This window comes from Leptonychotes weddellii, chromosome 3 (assembly GCF_054177405.1).
Source record: "Leptonychotes weddellii isolate Sample4059 chromosome 3, ASM5417740v2, whole genome shotgun sequence".
Classification (NCBI taxonomy): Eukaryota; Metazoa; Chordata; class Mammalia; order Carnivora; family Phocidae; genus Leptonychotes; species Leptonychotes weddellii.
In genome coordinates this window covers 107,959,810-107,979,933 of record NC_138371.1, presented here as the reverse complement: position 1 = coordinate 107,979,933, position 20,124 = coordinate 107,959,810, and the positions used below count along the sequence as shown (strand labels likewise).

The 20,124-nt window shown below is 43.7% G+C and overlaps 1 protein-coding gene across 3 annotated transcripts in view; it reads right to left on the bottom strand.

Annotated features, from left to right (window-relative positions):
• WASF3 (WASP family member 3) overlaps positions 1-20,124 on the bottom strand; it is a 127,944-nt gene that overhangs the window by 37,401 nt on the left and 70,419 nt on the right. For all 3 annotated transcript variants that reach the window (XM_081814754.1, XM_081814756.1, XM_081814755.1), the window contains exon 3: positions 6,354-6,496. In XM_081814754.1, coding sequence (XP_081670880.1) covers positions 6,354-6,486 — 133 coding nt within the window. In that variant the 5' untranslated portion in view covers positions 6,487-6,496. The remainder of the gene's footprint in view (positions 1-6,353; positions 6,497-20,124) is intronic.

The window sequence follows — 20,124 nt, the reverse complement described above, 5'->3', positions numbered from 1 at the left end:
AATCAAGAGTCTGAGGCTTAACCCAATGAGCCACCCAGGCGCCCCTGTAATAATTTTTTAAAGGAAAGACATACTTAAAATTAATGGAGTCTCAGAATTTTTTTTTAAATATCAAAAAGAACCAGAGATGTATGTACTGGTTTATACAAGAATTTATGATAGTGTTCCCCACCCCCCAAACAAGGAAACAATTTATATGTCTAACAGTAGGGAAATGGTTAAATAATTATGGTATATCAATATAATAATCTCTAGCTATTAAAAATTGTATCTTAGAAGAATCAACAAAGATGCTTACTATATACTGAGTACAGGCTACAAAACCATATGTATAAGATACCATTTTTATAATGGTATATACAAAGCATTACAGATTATTTTCTCTTATTAATGAAAATTTTGTAATTTTTTAAATCTGTGTTTTCCTATGCTTTGTAAGTTCTCTATATTATCTCATTACCATCTAATATGAGCAAAAACCTTGGGGGTGGGAGGGATGACCCCTTTCTTTGTGACATCTTAGGAGCCTTCACAAGGGGGGGAAGAGGAAGACCACTATTATCACAAGAACAAAGAGAAAAGTAGTAAAAAACACCCTAGAGGTATTAAAGAGGACTTATGGCATCCTTGGCACAAATGCCTTATGTTCCCATGTTGGTTTTTTGTTTTTTTTTAAGGTTTATTTATTTTAGAGAGAGAGAGAGTATGAGAGTGGGAGAGGGGCAGGGGGAGAGAGGCAGAAGGAGAGAGAGAATCCAAAAGCAGACTCCCTGCTGAGCATGGAGCCACTGAGATCAGACCTGAGCTGAAACCAAGAGTTAGTGCTTAACCCACTGAGCCACCCAGGTGCCCCGCCATGTCCTTTTCTTAAACAAATTATATTAAAACTACAGTATAATATCAGTAGGAATTTGATTGCAAGATACCATAATTTTAATTGAGCAACTAGCTGACAGGAACTAGAGTACTCAGATTATTAATCAAGGAAAAGGATGAAAAAGCACTCCTGATGTAAGAGTAATTGCTACACTCAACTGTCATTTGAAGAAAAAAAAAATCAATATTCCATAGCTAGAAAACCAAATAATACATTATTAACCAAAACTGTTTTAAAAAAATGGCTTCCCAGGGCGCCTGGGTGGCTCAATGGGTTAAGCATCTGCCTTCGGCTCAGGTCATGATCCTGGGGTCCTAGGATCAAGCCCCGCATTGGGCTTCCTGCTCGGCAGGAAGCCTGCTTCTCCCTCTCCCGCTCCCCCTGCTTGTGTTCCCTCTCTCGCTGTCTCTCTCTCTGTCAAATAAATGAGTAAAAATCTTTAAAAAAAAAAAAATGGCTTCCCTGTCCCCCACCCACTCCCCCCAGATCAATCCTATTAGAAGTTAGAAACATGCGGGCGTCTGGGTGGCTCAGTGAGTTAAGCGCCTGCGTTTGGCTCAGGTCATGGATCCCGGGGTCCTGGGATCGAGCCTCACATCAGGCTCCCTACTCAGCGGGGAATCTGCTCCTCCCTCTCCCTCTGTGCTCTCTCTCTCTTTCTCCCTCTTTCTCTCAAATAAGTAAATAAAATCTTTAAAAAAAAAAAAAAGGAACATGTAAAGAAAAAAAATCTGAAAATTACTAGACTAATATTTTATTTTATTGGGGAAAGCCTTGATCCTTTAACTATAAGGCAGTTCAAGGTACATGTTTCTTCTTTCATTTCTATGACTGTTCTTAAACTCATTACAATAATTAATATTTTCTCATTGAAAAGATTTCAATTCCCTGAAAAGCCTGGTAAGTATCTAATGCTGACAAAATTTCTCACCCTTTAAAGTCAAGTATCTAATTTGGATGTAATGGGAACATGGTACCTGGCTAAAAACCTACAAATTCCCCAAAAGTTATGCAGAGTTATAGGAGTTACAGAGATCTATTTGGTATCTGGGACCATATTCTTTTCGTCATTATAGAAAGTCATTTGCATCTGCATGACGCTGAACTGCCCCTAGAGATGTGACGAGAATCCGAATGATCTGGTGAATCAGGGCCTTGATTGCTAAGTCTTCCTTTTTGGAAAAGAGCAAAGAAATTCCTGTGGACTCCTGGGTCTGTTCTTCCTCCCTTGGACCTACCAGAGAATTAGTTACCCTGGACCATCACAGTAGGTTTCCCAGGGCAAGTCTCTGTTGCTCAGGCAGATATGATGAGTCTATGGTCAAGGCAAATCCTTCAACTTCCCACGATACTCTGCCCAGATGGCATTTGTAGATGAAGTCCAGCCTCTTTCTGTACTGCTCATGAGAAGTTCAGATGGTGTGCATCACCCATTACAAATCTGAGAGGTGGAGATACTGGGGGGATGCTAATGGCATGTGGGAGGGAAATGGAGAAGATTAAGATGGTATCTGGACCTAATGCGTAATGGTTAGATACTCAAAGGAATAAAAAAATAGATTCTGTTTTGACTTTATCTTGGGAATTAATACTCAGTAAAAGAAGACTTTTTTTTAGAAGATTTTTAATATGACAGATACATGCATTCTTAAATTTTCACTTTTTAAGAACACCTGATGAATGACTACAAAATAAGAAAATAATGTAAAAACATTTTTTAAATTCTTATTCTTCCTAACAATTACAGATCATAAAAAGATCAGATCAAAAAATATCTCCTGTAATATATTTCGACTCAGTGGAAAGCCCCCACAAAACCCAAAGATTCACCCAAATTGGAGCATTTATTACACATGTGAGTGCTGTAGTATGTCATAGTCTGCTTCCTGTTCTATAGCCCGATTCGATGTCAATTATATATGCTTTTTAAAACTCTAAGTAGGCACCAAATTGATTTGTTGTACGCTGTACCTAGAGAGGTACTGAGTGAATCATCACTCATGAATAAATCACTGGTAACCAAAAATGTGCTACTCTATCACCAATAAGTAACAGAGTATATTAGTTTCCTACAATTACATCCTTGGCATCCGTATCAGTCTGCTCTTCTTTCTGTAAGTCCCTTTGGGCTGCAGGCACGGATCACACAAGGAAGGGGAAGAAAGGAGGTTTGCTCTGGGGATCCCTGAGCTGCTCCTTGAATGGGAGGGAAAGCCCTCCTGCGCAGGTCCAGGGACCAGGTCTCTCTCCACCTTCCTGCACCTAGTGCTCTTTCTCATCGTCAGCTCCTGTCTCTATCTGCACATTCCTTTGCCTTCTTCTACCAGCTCGCTTCCTCTGCCTTCTCTTACACTCTGCCCACGACTCCAGCTTCAGAATGCAGGTGGCCATCACTTCCTCGTCCTGGGTGACATTTCAGCAGCAGATCCCATAACAGACTAGCAAGCTGTGTTTCTTAGTTCAAACTCCCGGCAAGCACAGGACTGACCCAGCTCATCTTTTCAATCCAGATAGATGGTATCGGATTCTGCAGATCACATCTCTAGGGCACACTCCAATCATTCTCTCTCGAGGGATTCCTAGCATCTTGTTTCAAAGCTCCCCCAGTGACTCTAACAGAGACAGGGTTGAGACCCACTGGGGTGGCCTAACTAAGGCCGACTGTCCTTGAGGCCAGTGCCCATCCCTGGTCCACTCATGAGGCAAGAGTGGATTAGGTGGACACCATGAAACCAAGGCTGGGTGGTACATTACTTTCCTATTGCTGCTTTTCCTTGTTGTGTCAAATGACCACAAATTTAGTGGCTTAAAACAACACACATTAATTATCTCACATTCAAGAGGTTAGAAGTCTGAAATGGAGGGACAACGGGGTGGCTCAGTCAGTTAAGCGTCTGCCTTCAGCTCAGGTCATGATCCCGGGGTCCTGGGTTCGAGCCCCACATCAGGTTCCCTGTTCAGCAGGGAGCCTGCTTTTCCCTCTGCCTGCCGCTCCCCCTGCTTGTGCTCTCTCTCACTCTCTCTTCCGCTCTCTGTCAAATAAATAAATAAAATTAAAAAAAAAAAAGTCTGAAATGGATTCCACTAGGCTAAATCAAGGTTTTGGCAGAGCTGTGTTCCTCCTGGAGGCTCTAGGGGAGAATTCATTTCCTTGTCCTTTTCCACTTTCCAGAAGTGGTCTGCATTCCTTGGCCTGTAGTCTCTTCATTCATCTTCAAAGCCAGCAAAAGCTGACTGAGTCTCACATCACATCATTCTGACATGGGTTCCTCCTCCTCCCACATTTAAAGGAACCCTGGGATTACACTGGATCATCCAGGCTAACCTCATTCTCTTGAGATGAGCTGCTAAGTAACGTTCATTCCCCCATCATGTCACACAGGTTCCAAGGATTAAGAGAGGGACATCTTTGAAGGAGCCATTATTATTCTGCCTACCATGAGCAAACTACATGGAACAGAAAATACTGTGTGTGGGGTTTTACTCACAGAAACACGACCAGTATAACACTAGGCTGAGTATTATTACAGCATGAGATACAGCTTGACTATTAAAACTTTAACCATTTGTTGGTTTTCATCTCTTATACTCCACATCAATAGGTATTTCAGCCATAAAAACAAGAGACCAAGCATTCTTATAACAATATATGAACTCAAACAGAAACATTTTTACCCTTCAATAATTTACAAGCTATTTTCCTATAATTATACCAATTTATACATTTTATCAACAACCACTACCCAAATCAATTGTAATTAGATTCCAAAAGAAATCTATTTTAAAACACATTTTAAGTAATTTCCAAATTGCTTTTGCCTCAGTCAATGATTACATATTAAAAATATAACAACACAGTACAATTCCTTTAAAGAGAAATACTTATCCAAAGTGTTTCTTCTTCAAAATTTAAATAAAAGCACCTGAACATTTTTAACAAACATTTTCCTGTGCTTGAGGCTACTGGTATGTGAAATCATGGAGGTTTTTCTAAGTTATTAGCAGTTTCTGAAAAACTTAACTGTGAAAACCTGTCACCCAAAATGCATCTAAACCAAAAAGGAGTGGGACAAAGTGAGAAAACAAGATCATGATATAAATGTAAAAGTTAGGGGGAAAACATTCCAACTTCAAAAAGCTTTGAAGAAAAATGCATTTTCATGTATATCTGAGTCTTCAGAAATGAACTATTTCTGGGTGCCTGGGTGGCTCAGTCACTTAAGCATCCGACTCTTGATTTTGGCTCAGGTCATGATCTCAGGGTTGTGAGACTGAGCCCCTGTTGGGCTCCATGCTGGGCATGGAGCCTGCCTAAGATCCTCTCTCTCCCTCTCCCTCTGCCCCTCCCCCCCCAAAAAAAAACTATTTCTTGGGTCTTTCACATTAATGTTCAAAATTAAAATAATACAAAGTCCTGGGGCACCTGGGAGGCTCAGTTGGTTAACTGTCTGCCTTCGACTCAGGTCATGATCTCAGGGGTCCTGCAATCGAGCCCCGCATCGGGCTCCTTGCTCAGCAAGGAGCCAATGCTTCTCTCTCTCCCTCTGCCCCTCGCCCCGCTCCTGCTCATGCGTGCTCTCTCTCAAATAAACAAAATATTTTACAAAAATAATAGAAAGTCCTTTTTTCCTTATATTTGCTTGGATTTATAAAATCTAAATATGTAATATATACATAGTACTATATATATATATATAATAATCAGCTTATCTGTTGACCTCAATTTGGAAGTCAGTCCCTACATTTAGGTTAAATCAGCAAATCTCACTATTTTTTGGCTTTAATCTTCAGTTTACTTGGAATATTATTTAATCAACAAATATTTGGGCATCTACTCTAAGCCAGACATGTTACAAGTGTTAACAATTTATCACATTAAAAAAAACCAATTAGTCCTGTCCAAGCTTAAAATAATTCACATTTAAAAAAAAAAGTATCAATCATTTTATCCTCATTTACTAAGCTTTTAAAAATTGACACTACTTCGGGGGCGCCTGGGTGGCTCAGTTGTTAAGCGTCTGCCTTCGGCTCAGGTCATGATCCCAGGGTCCTGGGATCGAGCCCTGCATCAGGCTCCCTGCTTCGCAGGAAGCCTGCTTCTCCCTCTCTCACCCACCCTGCTTGGGTTCCCTCTCTCGCTGTGTCTCTCTCTGTCAAATAAATAAATAAAATCTTTAAAAAAAAAAAAAAATTGACACTACTTCGAATCCACACGTTTGGTCTTATCTAGTAATTTGTAAATTGGTCAATTCTAACTTTACATCTTCAGCACATAGAGTTGGTATCATGAGACCAGTGATTTATTTCACACTGGGAAAACTGGGCGAGCGGGATTTCAAGTTGTTGGTCCTTCAAAGTTTAGGTCTCTTCTTCAGACAAAATTAACTACCAAGTTGAAATCAATCTGCTAATGGTCAAGTTAACAGCATGCCATTGGTCATCAGAAAACAGGTGTTCTAGAAAGGAGATGACTTACTTAGACTGCTTAGCTGGCGTATGATAGCAGCAAGAGTACTATTGGTTACACATTCAAGTTCACTGGTAATCCCTTCGGGCAGGGCTCCCCGGCACACGTGCCGGGGTTCGATGTTCCTCTTCACTAAAGGCATGGCTCACAATCTGAAAATTAAAAAGACATGTTTTAAGAAAGCTCAGATTCACATTTTAACAAACTTAGAGTCTGAATTCCCTTGGGGTTCGATGTTCCTCTTCACTAAAGGCATGGCTCACAATCTGAAAATTAAAAAGACATGTTTTAAGAAAGCTCAGATTCACATTTTAACAAACTTAGAGTCTGAATTCCCTTGAAAGTTGACTCCTTCCCAGGAATTTTCATTACCCTTTCTACATAAATCCACTAAATATACAACAGATGTTGAATGACTTACATAGACTTTATCGATTTCAAAGAGAGAGAGTACAATCCTACTTCTACAGAAAGATAATGTAAGCAAGATTTCCAGTAAAGTATGAACAACTGAATACATGCATTTTTACCTTCCTTTCCTCTCTAGTAAAATGAAAAGAGAATAAAAAAGGCATAAGCCCAGAAATGCTAAGGGCAGGAAAGGACACAGCAGCCCAAACCTGGACGAGCCCAACCAGATTAAGACACAGAAAAGGCATACCCGGGTTAAAATGAAGGGAGACAGGAAGTGAGCCCGCCTGAACCACAGAACCTTGCCCACCCTGCCCAGCAAAGGCTCAGGAGCAGGAGGTGCCATGTATCCATGAAACAGGTGTGGGGGGAGGATGGATCCATAGAGGGGATAAGCTAATGAACCAGATGTACTTCAAGGCTCTACAAGAAGGAATATGAAAAGAGGGTGGCTGGCTTTTAAAAATCCATTCACAAATTCCTTCTCCCTCCCCAGGCTGCTTTTACTCCACCGCACCCAGCTGTTTTACTCTCTGGTGAATTCCAGAATTTGGACTTGAGAAACAAAACATAGCAAAAGGTTAGGGCAGGAAATGCACTGAGGCCAAGAGCATTAAGTCAAAGTCTACACTGAATGTAAGACAGAGCTGCTCCCCATACCCTCATTTCCTAGCTTGCTTCTCCACTTGGTTCCCAGAGCACTGGCAGCCTACTTTTCACTCTCCACCCAAAGAGATCAGGACATTCCCCCCAGGATGTTGGAAAAGAAAAGATCTATGAACATGGACACTGAGCCAGGGCTTCTCCCTCTGGGAAATGCAACCAGCTCACCCTACTGTTACACCTGTCAATAATCTCTCCCCACACAATTTCCCATCAGCTTTTGATGCCTTAGACATAAATAAGAATGGACACAGTGAAGGATCACCAGACCTTTCAGGAGAGCCTTCCCCAATGTCCTGGCAATTCTTTTCACTTCTCTCCTCAAGAAGTACATTATAAATTAACATAAAATCTCAACTTTTTGTTTAAGGAGGCATACAGAGTTTCAAACCTACTGCTCATGCAACCAATCTACTGCTCATACAACAGTAGAAAATCCAACGACTGGGATCTACTGTCATTTTGACAAGATTATATTGCCCAACTTGTAGGAACAGAAACAGAAAAGCGTAGGACATTGGTTAGCAGTCAAACCAGCCCTGAAATGCCAATCTGGAATTCTTGTTATGTGAGACAAATAATATCCTATTTGCTTAAACCACTGTAGTTGGGTTTTCTGTTACTTGAAGTAAAACTGTTTCCCAACGGGCAGGATAACTGAATGGTACCCTGTATCTAAAGAACCTGGAATGTGGTAAGCATGAATAAATCTTTGCCTTTCTTTCCCCTTTCTTTAAAATCTTTGCTCAAGCACCTAATAAATACTTACCGAGCACCTACAACCTACCAGGCGGGATGGGGAGTAACAAGGACCCAATGGGGAATAAAAGCAGACAAGATCCTTCCCCCAGTGGAGCTCTATTCTATGAGGAAGCAAGACATTGATCCAAACACACAAACTAATGAACTCAGGGTTAGAAAACCATTTTGGGGGGCAGGGTGCTGAGTTGTTTGCATAGTCATGGGCAGCCTCTAGTGGATGCAGGACATGACTGCGGACTTGAAATCTGAAGGGTGAATAAGGGTCCTGTGGTAATGTGGAGAATAAAACAAAGGAAGGCAAAAGTGGGAAAAATTTCTGTTCAATTATCCAATGTTTTTGACTATTTCTGTCTTATGTTCAGGAAGGTGAGAGTTCAATATACTAATCATATTTTCAGATTCAAATCCTACTTCATGCATTGACTTAGGTGCATTGCCTACAGCACACCACTTTACCTCCCTGTGCCTCTGTTTCCCCATTGTAAAGTGGGGATAATAGCAGTACCTACCTTAGAGAGTGAGAATCTAATGAGTTTTTACTATATAAATCATTTAGAACAGCCTGGCTTATAGTGGCATTCAAAAAATGTGACTGACTATATTAATTTTATGATATCTTACATGTTGTTATAATGTTTTTATTCCTATTATAATAAAAAAAGGAATAGTTTACTAGCGGACGATAAGGCTGGACCAAAGAAAATAGATAACAATAGTTCTATAAAAATTATGTGAAAGAAGAAGGACACACTTAAGGAAGGAGTGCTAAAATATGCAAATTCTAGATCTCCAAGTCTCAAGGCAAAAATGTAAGATTTACTGTGAGTTGTCATGACTCTCTGGGAGAATCCTTTAGAACAACAGGATGGTAACTAATCACAATAGCATGAACTAGAAAACTAGAATTTGTCATAAGGAAAAAATATCATTGATAAACTTAATAAAAGCACAGAGTGTGGAAAGAAAAATACTGAAAACTGATCAACAGGGACTCGCGCCATGAAATTGAGAAGAAAATTAAGCAACAAAGCCCATGATGTCCACAGAGAAGCTCAGAGCGACGTGAGGGGAGGGGTATGGTGGCACTTCTAGAGACTGCGCAGGTAAGCTACTGAACTGGATGTTCTACAAGAATCTGAATTCATGGGTGGTCTGCCTGTAACGCTGGTTTGTGAAACTGGCCCAAGCATGAATTGGCTTTTAAATCATTTCTCAAAAGAGGGATTTACAAGAGTTCGCGGTAAATGTAAGATTCAGGAGCTGAAGGCTATGCATATAATATTCCCCTCTTCTGCATTCATTTTGTATTTATTCAAGATAAATGTCACTCTTTTCCCGTATTTTTAGGCCATGGACATGCCCAGAAAACTTGCCAGTACAGCACCTCCCCAGTTCACCACCCACACTTCTTGGGACCTACAATTATTCAAACGCATACAAATGTAATGATACACGTATCACACAGAGGTCCCACCAGCATGTCCCAAACCTGGCCACAGCTAGTTGATACCTCCCTCCCCTCTTTCCCTGGACTGGGTAGTTCCCCAGTACCAGATATGCCTGTCATTCATTAGGGCACAGGCAGCAGCTAGCACAGGCTCTTTGCCACACAGGGAGGCTCGAAAATACACACACGACTTTCCAGACGTTCTCAGCTGGAAGGGCTCATGCCCTGCTCTGATAGCCCACCCACCCCGGCCAAGTCCTTCCGTTTCATATTTAAGACATCCCCCTCTCGTGTCACACAGTGAACTGCTGACTTAACGCTGTGGATACCGGGAGGCCCCGGGGGTACTTGGCAGCCCCACTGAAGGTGCTGACCCAGAGGCTTGCTGAAGATGTTATTAGGACACAAAAGAGAAAAGCTTAACTCTGTAGAGGTGTATTAACCATGTCTTTTATACCTGTATTTCTGATACTCTGACATCTTGGAGGCAGATGGAGGTCCCTGGACTGGACAGACTGCTCCTCCCAGAATTAAGCCAATTCCTAGAGCTAGCAAACTCACCCAGGCGCTCACCTTTCATATGCAAACCCACCAACCCAGAGCCCACATCTCTGCTCTCACAGCCCAGGCCATGGTCCGCCTGCCCTAAGCACCCCAGTGCCAGGGACCAGGCATCTAGGGTCAATATTATGCCCCAAAGCCTGCTGTAATTATTCAGCAAATCCTAAACCTGCTTGCCCCGCCTCACCCATCCCTTCCCACAGAAACCACAATAAAGGCTCTTGCTCCCACTTGCCTCTGGCGTTCCCTCTGTTTACAGATACCCCTCGAACCCGGTGCTTCCCCCCATGTGGTCCCCTCATGATGTGGCATACTCCTCAGTCTTGGGATCTGCAACACTTATCTTTTCACTGGCAGCCATCGCCTGATCTGTTGGCCTCACCGTACGTCACCTTTTCTGTTACCGTACTATATTACATTAAAACAACAGGAAGTCTGAGAAGGATTCCCATGAGGCACCACGGCAGCTGTTCATCAGTGTCCCCGCTGACCGTTCCAGGCGACCTGTGGGAGTCTATGTGCCTGGTACCAGGCTAGGACTTTCTCCCAGGGTGGCCTCTAAGCTTTCTGAACTCCGGGACTGAGTCTACAAGTTCTGTTTTCTCCACACTGACTTTTACGGTTCCCAACACGGCCTGAGCACTGAAAAACCGTCTGCCAGTTGCACACGCACCCACATGTGTAGACAGACACGTCTCGATCTGGCCTTCTCCTGGGTATTCGTCTGCGTTGTTGCAGCATTTCAGCACTAATTAACCCGAGTCTTCATTTCTCACGATCATTCTGCATCTACTTGGCACTCCCACACTTGTCTAAATACAAATGACAACAGAGGGAGGCCATGCTACTCTCTTCCCAATTTTAGAAAAATTGTTTCGTAGCTCCTTTTTAAAGTTCTAATTACCTAGCAATGACTTTTATGGCTTTCCAATTCAGTGTGAAGTACTCTAACACATGTATTTTTCCCCAGATGGCCTTTATTTTTTCTGACACTAATCCAGTTTTGAATAAATTGCACAGCAGGGTAGAGGTAAAGGAGAAAATGCTGGGTCAGTCATTACTCTTGAAAATGCTTTGCAATGACAAAAACAGACATGTAATGAACGAACCCAATTAGTCACCAACAAATAAGACAGGTATGCCTCTCAACTCCTTCACTGGAAGAACTATGACCCATCCAGATCATTCTTTAAAGTTATTCTGTATGCTAAGAAAAAAAAAAAATCAAAGATTACTAATCAAATTTGTAAGGATTATTAGAGGTTACATAAGGTATTACTATTAAACTTAACTGCAGTCTGTCCAATTTTTCTGGGAAATGTTTCAATTTAGAGAGAGACAACCTGGTTCACATAACTGTGAACTAGATTCCAGCTGCGGCTGAAACCAGGCCAGAGCCTTTCCCTGGGAATTCGGAAGTGGGACCCCCACAGCCCGCTCAGCAGCTGCTCTCCTGAACGGCAGGGATGGGTAACTCTTCCACCACAGGAAATGGAGATCGGCAAGGTTAGTCAGCAGCAAGAGATTAGAAGGAAGTAACAAACTGGCAAAGACAAGAGATGGGGGGACAAGGGCACCCCAGGGCTTTGCCCAATCTCCCTCAGATGGCACTGGCCAACGAGGAGAGGACGCTTCCACCCAACCCCCCCACTTCATTGGGGGTCAGACTTGCCTCACAGTTTAATGGCTGGCTCTTCTAGCCTTTTCTCGCCTCCTCTATTTCCTGCCACACAGGCCGTTCCCCCCTAACCAAACCCTCACAGGTGTGATCCCATCCTAAGGGCTGTCTCCCGAGGACCCAGACGAATACAAGTGGCTGCGAGAGTGGTCTGGGAAAACAAGTGCTAAGACAGGGATTTGGGACTTGTGCACAGACCGCCCTGCAGGTGATGAGGAGACGGTCTGGAAGGATGGGCATGGAGAGCCCTGCCACAAAAGACTGTGGTGCACTTGTGACAGATTCTGTTGTTAAGTGACCCGGAAACTGACCTGGTACAGAGAAATGCCATGACGGGCATAATAATGCAGACCCCTGGAAGACACAGAAGGAAAAACACCTACAAAAACAGCAGGGTTGGCTAGTTACTGCTAGCGTGCGCTGGTGGCCTGCATAAGGGCAATGAGGTCCTGAAAGTTATTAACAAGCAGTTAATAGCTAAGGGAACATTCGAGCCTTCCTGGTGGGTATAAACAGGTCCTCGTCATGACCTGTAACGGAACTGCGGACCTAACCGTGACAGCTCTGGAGCTCAGATCTTTTGAATGCTCAGTCAAAGCACTCTATTATTATGCTGGTCTAGGCTGTGGCTTTCAGGGATCCTAACAACTGGAACGGGGACTTCTGATGGATGCTCACGATGATGCTGAGTCCAAACACCTCAGCACACCATGCAGAGGCCTCGGCCCCACCAGTCAGCAGGGGTACTAATGGCACACGTCCCTTTCCGGGTGCCAAGTGGGTGCCCAGTGCCAGGCCTGGGGAGGTAGACTGACAGCATGCTGACTGGGGAAGTGGTGCGTGGCTATGCTCTGGAGGCCCTCGTAAGACACTCGCTTCTGGAGTGGGGGAGATAAACTCGACGAAGGTTCTGGGTCTGGCGACTCTGGTGAAGCTTCTAGGGGTGTGGCGGTAAGGGCATGCTGGGACAGCGCCTCCTGAGTAAAAGACAAATCCGCAGAGAAGGAAGCACAGTGCCTGTTAGGTTGGGTCCTGGGGGCAACAGGGCCAGAGACTGGGTGACACAGCAGCTGCCAGCTCTGAGTGTGGCCCAGAGCAAGAAAAGACTCTGTCACAGGGCCAGGCTTGGCACAAGCAACCTAGATGTTTGGGCCGTATGACCCAGCGACCCTGGATGGTGCAGACCGTGTTCGTAATGGGAAAAGGCACAGACGGAGCCCCTGGCAAGCTCCCAGGGAAAATCAAATGCATGCCTCTGGGATTCTGAAGTCAAGCCATGCCATCACAAAGAATTACACAAAGGTTTAGGACCCAAGGGGTAGAAGCAGGAATGGCCCCACTTACCATCACTGCAAAGAGCCCACTGAGGGGTTCTGTGCTTCCATCCCTGCACCACTGGACTCTGCAGGGCTAGAGGTCCGAGTCAGCAAAAGGGCTCATTCTTGGCAGGGGTATGGTCAGGGTCCCAGTGAACTGCACATTCTGGCTCTGGACAGTACTGTGAACTCACTGGGCCAGGGACCAAAAGTGAAGAGGAGGCCCCCATAAAGGCAGAGGAAGCTGGCTGTGAACAGGAGAAAGGGCTGTGTTTACACAAGGGGCAGGGAGGAGCATGTGTGGAGGCCAGCTGACATTCATCGTGTCTGCTTCTGGGATCTGGATAACTTAATCATCTACCTACCTTAGTGAGCTAATTCCTGTGCATGCATGCGTGCCCGTATACGCTGCACCCGCTGACTTCCTGGAGTATCTAATTCATTACTGCTAACTTATTTCTCACAGTGGGGGTTTGTTCTCTGTACCTCGTTTCAGGAAAGTTGTCTTACAGGGCAATTTTGTGTTTGCTTCTACTGAGACCCTGGCACAGGACTGGGGTTCTAATTTCTCACCGAGAGTTCAAGGTTTTTTCTTACTTCTGGAGCCCCAGGCTGATGGCAAGCCATTTCTCTAGGTTGGTGAGCAGTTTTTCTATTCAATTTTTAAGGGATCTGACAACCCTCTGAACATCCCAGCATTCATTCAGAGGATTCAGTTCCAGCTCGCTGCTTCAGGCTGGCCCAAGACACACTTCCGCATCCCGGTTATCATTAGAACCTAGCCTCCAGCCCCTGTTCCAGTGTCCTTCCCCCTCTCAACCCCCTCAGCTTCTAACACCCATGGACGGGCTGCCAATGTGTTCTTTTCAGCATGGCATTGTTATTAAAAACACATACATGGGGGGCGCCTGGGTGATTCAGTCCCTTAGGTGTCTGCCTTAGGCTCAGGTCATGATCCTGGAGTCCTGGGATGGAGCCCCACATCAGGCTCCCTGCTCAGCCCCTCCCCCGCTGCTTGGGCGCTCACTCTCAAATAAATAAATAAAATCTAAAAAACAAACAAAAAAACCCACACATACATGCACACACACTCAGGCTTTAGCCAGCATTTTTATGAGTTTGCAGCAACTCGAGTAGCTCATTTCACTTCATATGTATCACTTGTGAGGACACCCTTAAGAACCCCCAGCCTGAGCTCTGCCTCTCCCTCCATCATTGCAACGCTTCACGCTTCCCTGTTCCTCTAATCCTCCCCGATGTGGTCCTCAAACTCTGAACAGTAAGCAGTAACACACATCAACTGGTGACGAGGTTTCGTGAAAAAATGGATCAAGTGGGTAAAAATGGGGAAGGCAATGTTGAATATAGAGCATAAAGGTACACTTTACTCTGATTTATGTATTACCTTAAATTAACCCCGAGTCCCTGTGTGTGCTAATTACACCTTCCCTGCCTGCCTTACAGCTTGTTCAGAGGCTCACATGAAAATGTGTGGGGGGTAAAAAAAAAAAAAAAAAAGTAACATACTAATGGTATTATTACTTTAATTTTAATATAAGTGTAACATTCATTCCTAAAATAAGATACGTAATATTTTCCCCCAATTTTATAAAAGCTTGGAACTTTCAGCCCCATGCCCTATCCCCCTATTTTCCAGAGAGGGCAGAAGAATGGGAAATGGAATAATCAATCAATGTGATGAAGCCTCCATAAGAATCCCCAAAGTATGGGTTTGGAGATCTTCCAGGCTGGTGAACACATCCATGTATTAGGAGGGTGGCAAACCCCAACTCTGTGGGCACAGAAGCTCCCGCACTTGGGACCCTTCCAGACTTCATCCTATGTACTTCTTCATTAGGCTATTTATCTATATCCTTTAGGATATTCTTTATGATATAATAAACTGGTAAATGTAACTATTTCTCTTGATTTCTGTGAGCTGTGTTAGCAAATGATCAAACCAAAAGAAGGGGTTGTGGGAACCCTGATTTATAGCCAGTTGGTCAGGAGTTCAGGTGATAACCTAGGACATGCAACTGTCATCTGAAGTGAGAGCCATCTTGTGGGACTGAGCCCTTAAATTGTGGGGTCTGCACCAACTCCAGTTAGTGTTAGAACTGAATAGAATTACAGGAGACCAGGCTGACATAACAGAGAATTACCTGATGTGTGGGAAACTCATACATCTGGTATGAGAAGTGAAGTGTTGTATGTGTAGTACAGGACTGAGAGTAGAAGAGAAACATGGGAGGGTAGTCTTTTCCTATATACTCTCCTTTGCTCTTTGCCTCCCTCTTTCTAGGTTTCATTTTATGTTTCTTTATTTTTTCTTGAGTATAGTTGACACACAATGTTTCAGGTGTACAACATAGTGATTCTACAAATCTGTACATTATGTGGTGTTCATCACAAGCGGAGCTCCCATCTGTCACCATACAGCGCTATTACAATACCACTGACTATATTCCCTGTGCTGAACCTTTTATTCTAGTAACTTATTCATTCCACAGCTGGAAGCCTCTACCTCCCACTCCCCTTCACCCATGTTACCCATCCCTCCTCCCCTCTGGCAACCATCAGTTTGTTCTCTGTATTTATGGGTATGTTTCTGCTTTTTGTTTGTTTTTTAGACTCCACATATAAGTGAAATCAAAAGGTATTTGTCTTTCCCTGTCTGACTTACTTCACTTAGCATAATACTCTCTAGGTCCATCCATGTTGTTGCAAATGGCAAGATCTCATCCTAATATATGGCTGAGTAGTATTCCATTATATATATATATATATTTTTTTTTTCCATTATATGGAAATGACAAGTGTTGGTGAGGATGTGGAGAATGGTGGCAATGCAAACTGGTACAACCGCTATGGAGAACAGTATGGAGGTTTCTCAAAAAATTAAAAACAAATACCACATGATCCAATAATTTCATTTTATACTGTTGACTTAAGTTTCAATTAGCTGATTCTTTCCTCAGCTATGCCCAGTTTGCTAACAAACCCAACTCATGTGTTTTTGTTTCCAGTAGTTTCCATTTAACTCTCTTTTTAAAAAATAGTTGGGGCACCTGGGTGGCTCAGATGGTTAAGCGTCTGCCTTTGGCTCAGACCATGATCCCAGGGTCCTGGGATTGAGTCCCACATTGGCCTCCTTGCTCAGCAGGGAGCCTGTTTCTCCCCTGCCTGCCGCTCCCCCTGCTTGTGCTCGCTCTCTGTCTCTCTGTCTCTCTCTCTCGTTCTGTGTCAAATAAATAAAAAATCTTTAAGAAAAATTAAAATAAAAAATAGTTTTCCTCTCTCTGTTGATATTCTCTACAAGTCCATGCATATTGTCCACCTTTTCTACTACATCCTTTAATACATTAATCACAGTTAAAGTCTCTGATAGTTTCCACTTCTGGATTGTCTCTGAGCCTGTTCCTGTTGATAGTGTTCTCTCCTGACAATGAGTTGTTTTTCTTGCCTTTTGTGGCATAATTTTTTTTTTTTGCTCAATGCTGGATATCATTTGTAGAATACTAGCAACTTAGGCAAACAGTATTTCCACCTGGAAATGAGCTTGTGTGGTCTTCCAGCATGCCTTTACTACAGAGGATTTGAATCAACCTACTGTTATCTAATGTAGCAGAGCATCAAAATCCCCCAGCGATGGGCTGCTACCTTGTACCTGGTGTGGGGTTTGAAATGTCAGATTTTTCTTAGTGTTCCTGTTCCACCCAGCAGTCCCTTCACACCTGTGTCATAAAGGAGTCCCTCTCCACATTCTCAACTTCCAGGAGAGGACTGCTGTTGTTTTATTTCTAGATGTGAGGTTCATGGTCGGGGCAGGGAAAGTTCTTGGCTCTTCTGGTCCAGCCTATATCTCAGGAAGGGCCTATGGACCTGGACCTCAGAGCAGGCCTCCTCAGCATCTGTGGCTTTCTTTCCCATGGCAGCTAAACTCTGCCTTGTATTTGTCCCTGTCTTCGGCATAAGAGTTTTCTGCTCCTCATGCAACATAAGCAGAACTCTGTTTTCTATTAGTGAAAGATCGTGGGGCTAAGAGGTTGTTCTCCTTTTGCTACTATGCTTGGTTCCAGAGGCAGATCTTTGCTGGTTACAAAGGGTGGACAAAAGGGTTTCCTAGCCTTCCTCCAGAAGCAGTAATATTTTACTGGGTCCTGGGTGCTAGAGGATCTGCTGCCCTCCCAACAACTTCTGTGTCAAAGGAGAGAAGGGGCGGGATAACAGACCTTATATCCTGCCAGTCCCCTAGTATGATCATCTCCCACACGGCTGTACCACCAGTGGGGTCCTGTCTAGTCTCCAGGCTTGCCACTCATCTTTCTTATGAGCACTTGGTAGAGACCTGCAGAAAAGAGCTTGTGAGTGTGAACCCCCACTTGTATCTGGGCTCCTGGTTATTCTAAACGGATGTGTTAACTCACATTCAACCTTTAAGAACTCATTTTAAATGCCACTTCTATGGTGGTCACCTGTTCCTCCCATGCTCTGCACAACACAAAATAGCTTAAGTGTCCTGCTCTCCTCAGGAGGGCTTGTTACTCTTTGCAATTCAAGAAAAGTTATTACTTTATAGATCAATGGCTTCAACGCTCATTTGCAACTTTTTACATCCTAACTGGAAGAGAAACTCTCTGCCATCATGGTGAGAACAAGATGAACATATCAGCTTCCTCTTTTGTTAAGACTTTAAACAGCTAACTACATTCACAAACGGAAAAGAAAGCAAACTGATATTCTTGAGGATTGAACATTTGAGTGTACTCTAAGTATATGCATGCACAGACCCCAAAGTGAGCAAACTATTTTGGAAAGAAAGGAATTAACACTTAGTATGGATAATAGCTCGCATTCGTGCATGGGATATACTGCAATGGGCAGTATAAATTAAATTGAAACCCATCACTGTGATCATTCCCCAGCTTACACTGCAATTGTAGGAAGGGCTGACTGGATGCAGAGTAACTTCTATTAACTGCATTAAGTCTTTATGACATATTTTAAAATGATATTACTGATAGAGAAAGTTGAGTGTACAAACTGAATGAACAGATTTGGGGATGGGTTCCTTTCTTCACTCTGCAGCCATAAAGAGCATCCTGTGAGTTCTGAGAGCACGCACCCCCTGCAGAACCTGACAGTGTTAATGATTCTGTCTTTTCTATTCTTGGTGCGCTGGTAACCTTTGCTCTGACTGCCGCGTGTCAGGAATCAAAGTGCGGTGCGAGGCAGGACTAAATCACGTGGTACGGACTAGATTACACACACCAAACTATACGTGTGCGCACTGCAGATGTCTGGCTTTTTAATCATGTTGACTTCTATGTGCGAGTCTTGTACTCAAGAGGGACCCAGGCAGAGGTGGTCCTGGCCCCACACTCATACAGAACTGAGTGACACAGTGCTGCCAAGGCCTGGCTCCGACTTCCCACCATACTTCCCACGGGGCAAGGGCCGGGTCTGTGCACCCCAGTCTCGTGGCACGCTGCCTGCCTACTGACATTCCCCCAGGAGGTATTCGCCACTAATATTACATTCCCACAACCAATGGAAGAGCCTAGATTCCTCAACTCCCAAGCTGTTACATTATCTTCTAGAGCTATACTGCCTCACCTCCTCTTTTAGCTAAGCTTTAGATCAAAGCTGGGAAGGGTGGGGGAAAGGGGGGGGAAACTGGGTGAGGTTTAATCAATAGCGTTTCGCTGGGATGACACTACATTTTGCTCTTCAGAACATGGTATGTTTCCACATGATGAGACACAGGAAGGTACAGTGAAAAAACACTGGATTAGGAACAGGGGGACCTGGCTTGTGGTCCCAGTTCTGTCACTAACACCGCATGACCCTGTGCAAGTGTCATAGCCAAGGTGTGCCTCAGTTTCCTCTTAAGAAAAACAGATTTGCTCCCTCCGTTCCCTCCAGCTCCAATATGTTTTGTCCTTTCAGTTAGATATTCCACTGCCTTTCAGAAACTATCATATTGGAGTCATCTGCTCTCCAAACACTTAGTGCATTTTTATTATTCTTTAGCCAGTGTCAACAGGAAGAGTAGACAAAAATAAGACACAATTCCTTTAGGGGCGCCTGGGTGGCTCATTCGGTTAAGCATCTGCCTTCAGCTCAGGTCACGATCCCAGAGTCCTGGGATCGAGTCTACATCAGGCTCCCTGCTCAGTGGGGAGTCTGCTTCTCCCTCTCCCCCCGCTCATTCTCTCTCTCTCACGAAAATATAAAATCTTAAACAATCCTTTTACTCAAGGAATTAATGGTTTAGTGAGAGACACAAACATATAAACTAAGTTACAACCCAGTGTGACAAGTACTACATTGTAGGTATTTCTCATACCTGGGAAATTAAATTAAATTAAATTTAATTTAATTTAATTTAATTAGAAAGACTCAGTGGTGGGTGGGGGAGGGGGACACAGCATCACAGACCCTGCAGCACCATGCCTGGCACATGGGAGCTGCTACTCATTAAGCATAGCAGATGGGAGAATGGAGGTCCTTACTCGAGGTTTACGGGAAGCATTCCATCACTTTTAAAAATTGCCAAGCAGCCTCAATAACTAAGCAAGTATCCCAGGGAAAAGCAGCAGATTCATGTCTGCAGAATAACGGGATATACCTGAAATCTGTCAAGTACCTATTTTTGGAGGGCATTCTGAGATAAGAAGTGATCATTTGCCTTTTGTGGGCTACAAACAGGCACCGAAAGACACTTCAAGTGGAAGGTGATATGTGGGTCTAACTGAAAAGGCAGAGATTCGATGTCTAGGTTAAGACTTCTCCCCACCAAGGTTTTCCCCATTGGCTCCTGTCTTGCAGTTTCTCTGCTGACGGGAGAAACCGCAAAGCCAGTATAAGTGATGAAAAGCAATCTGTCCTAAGTGAGAATATAGAGAAGCAGAGTGGGGATCTTGGCAAAGAACAATCACT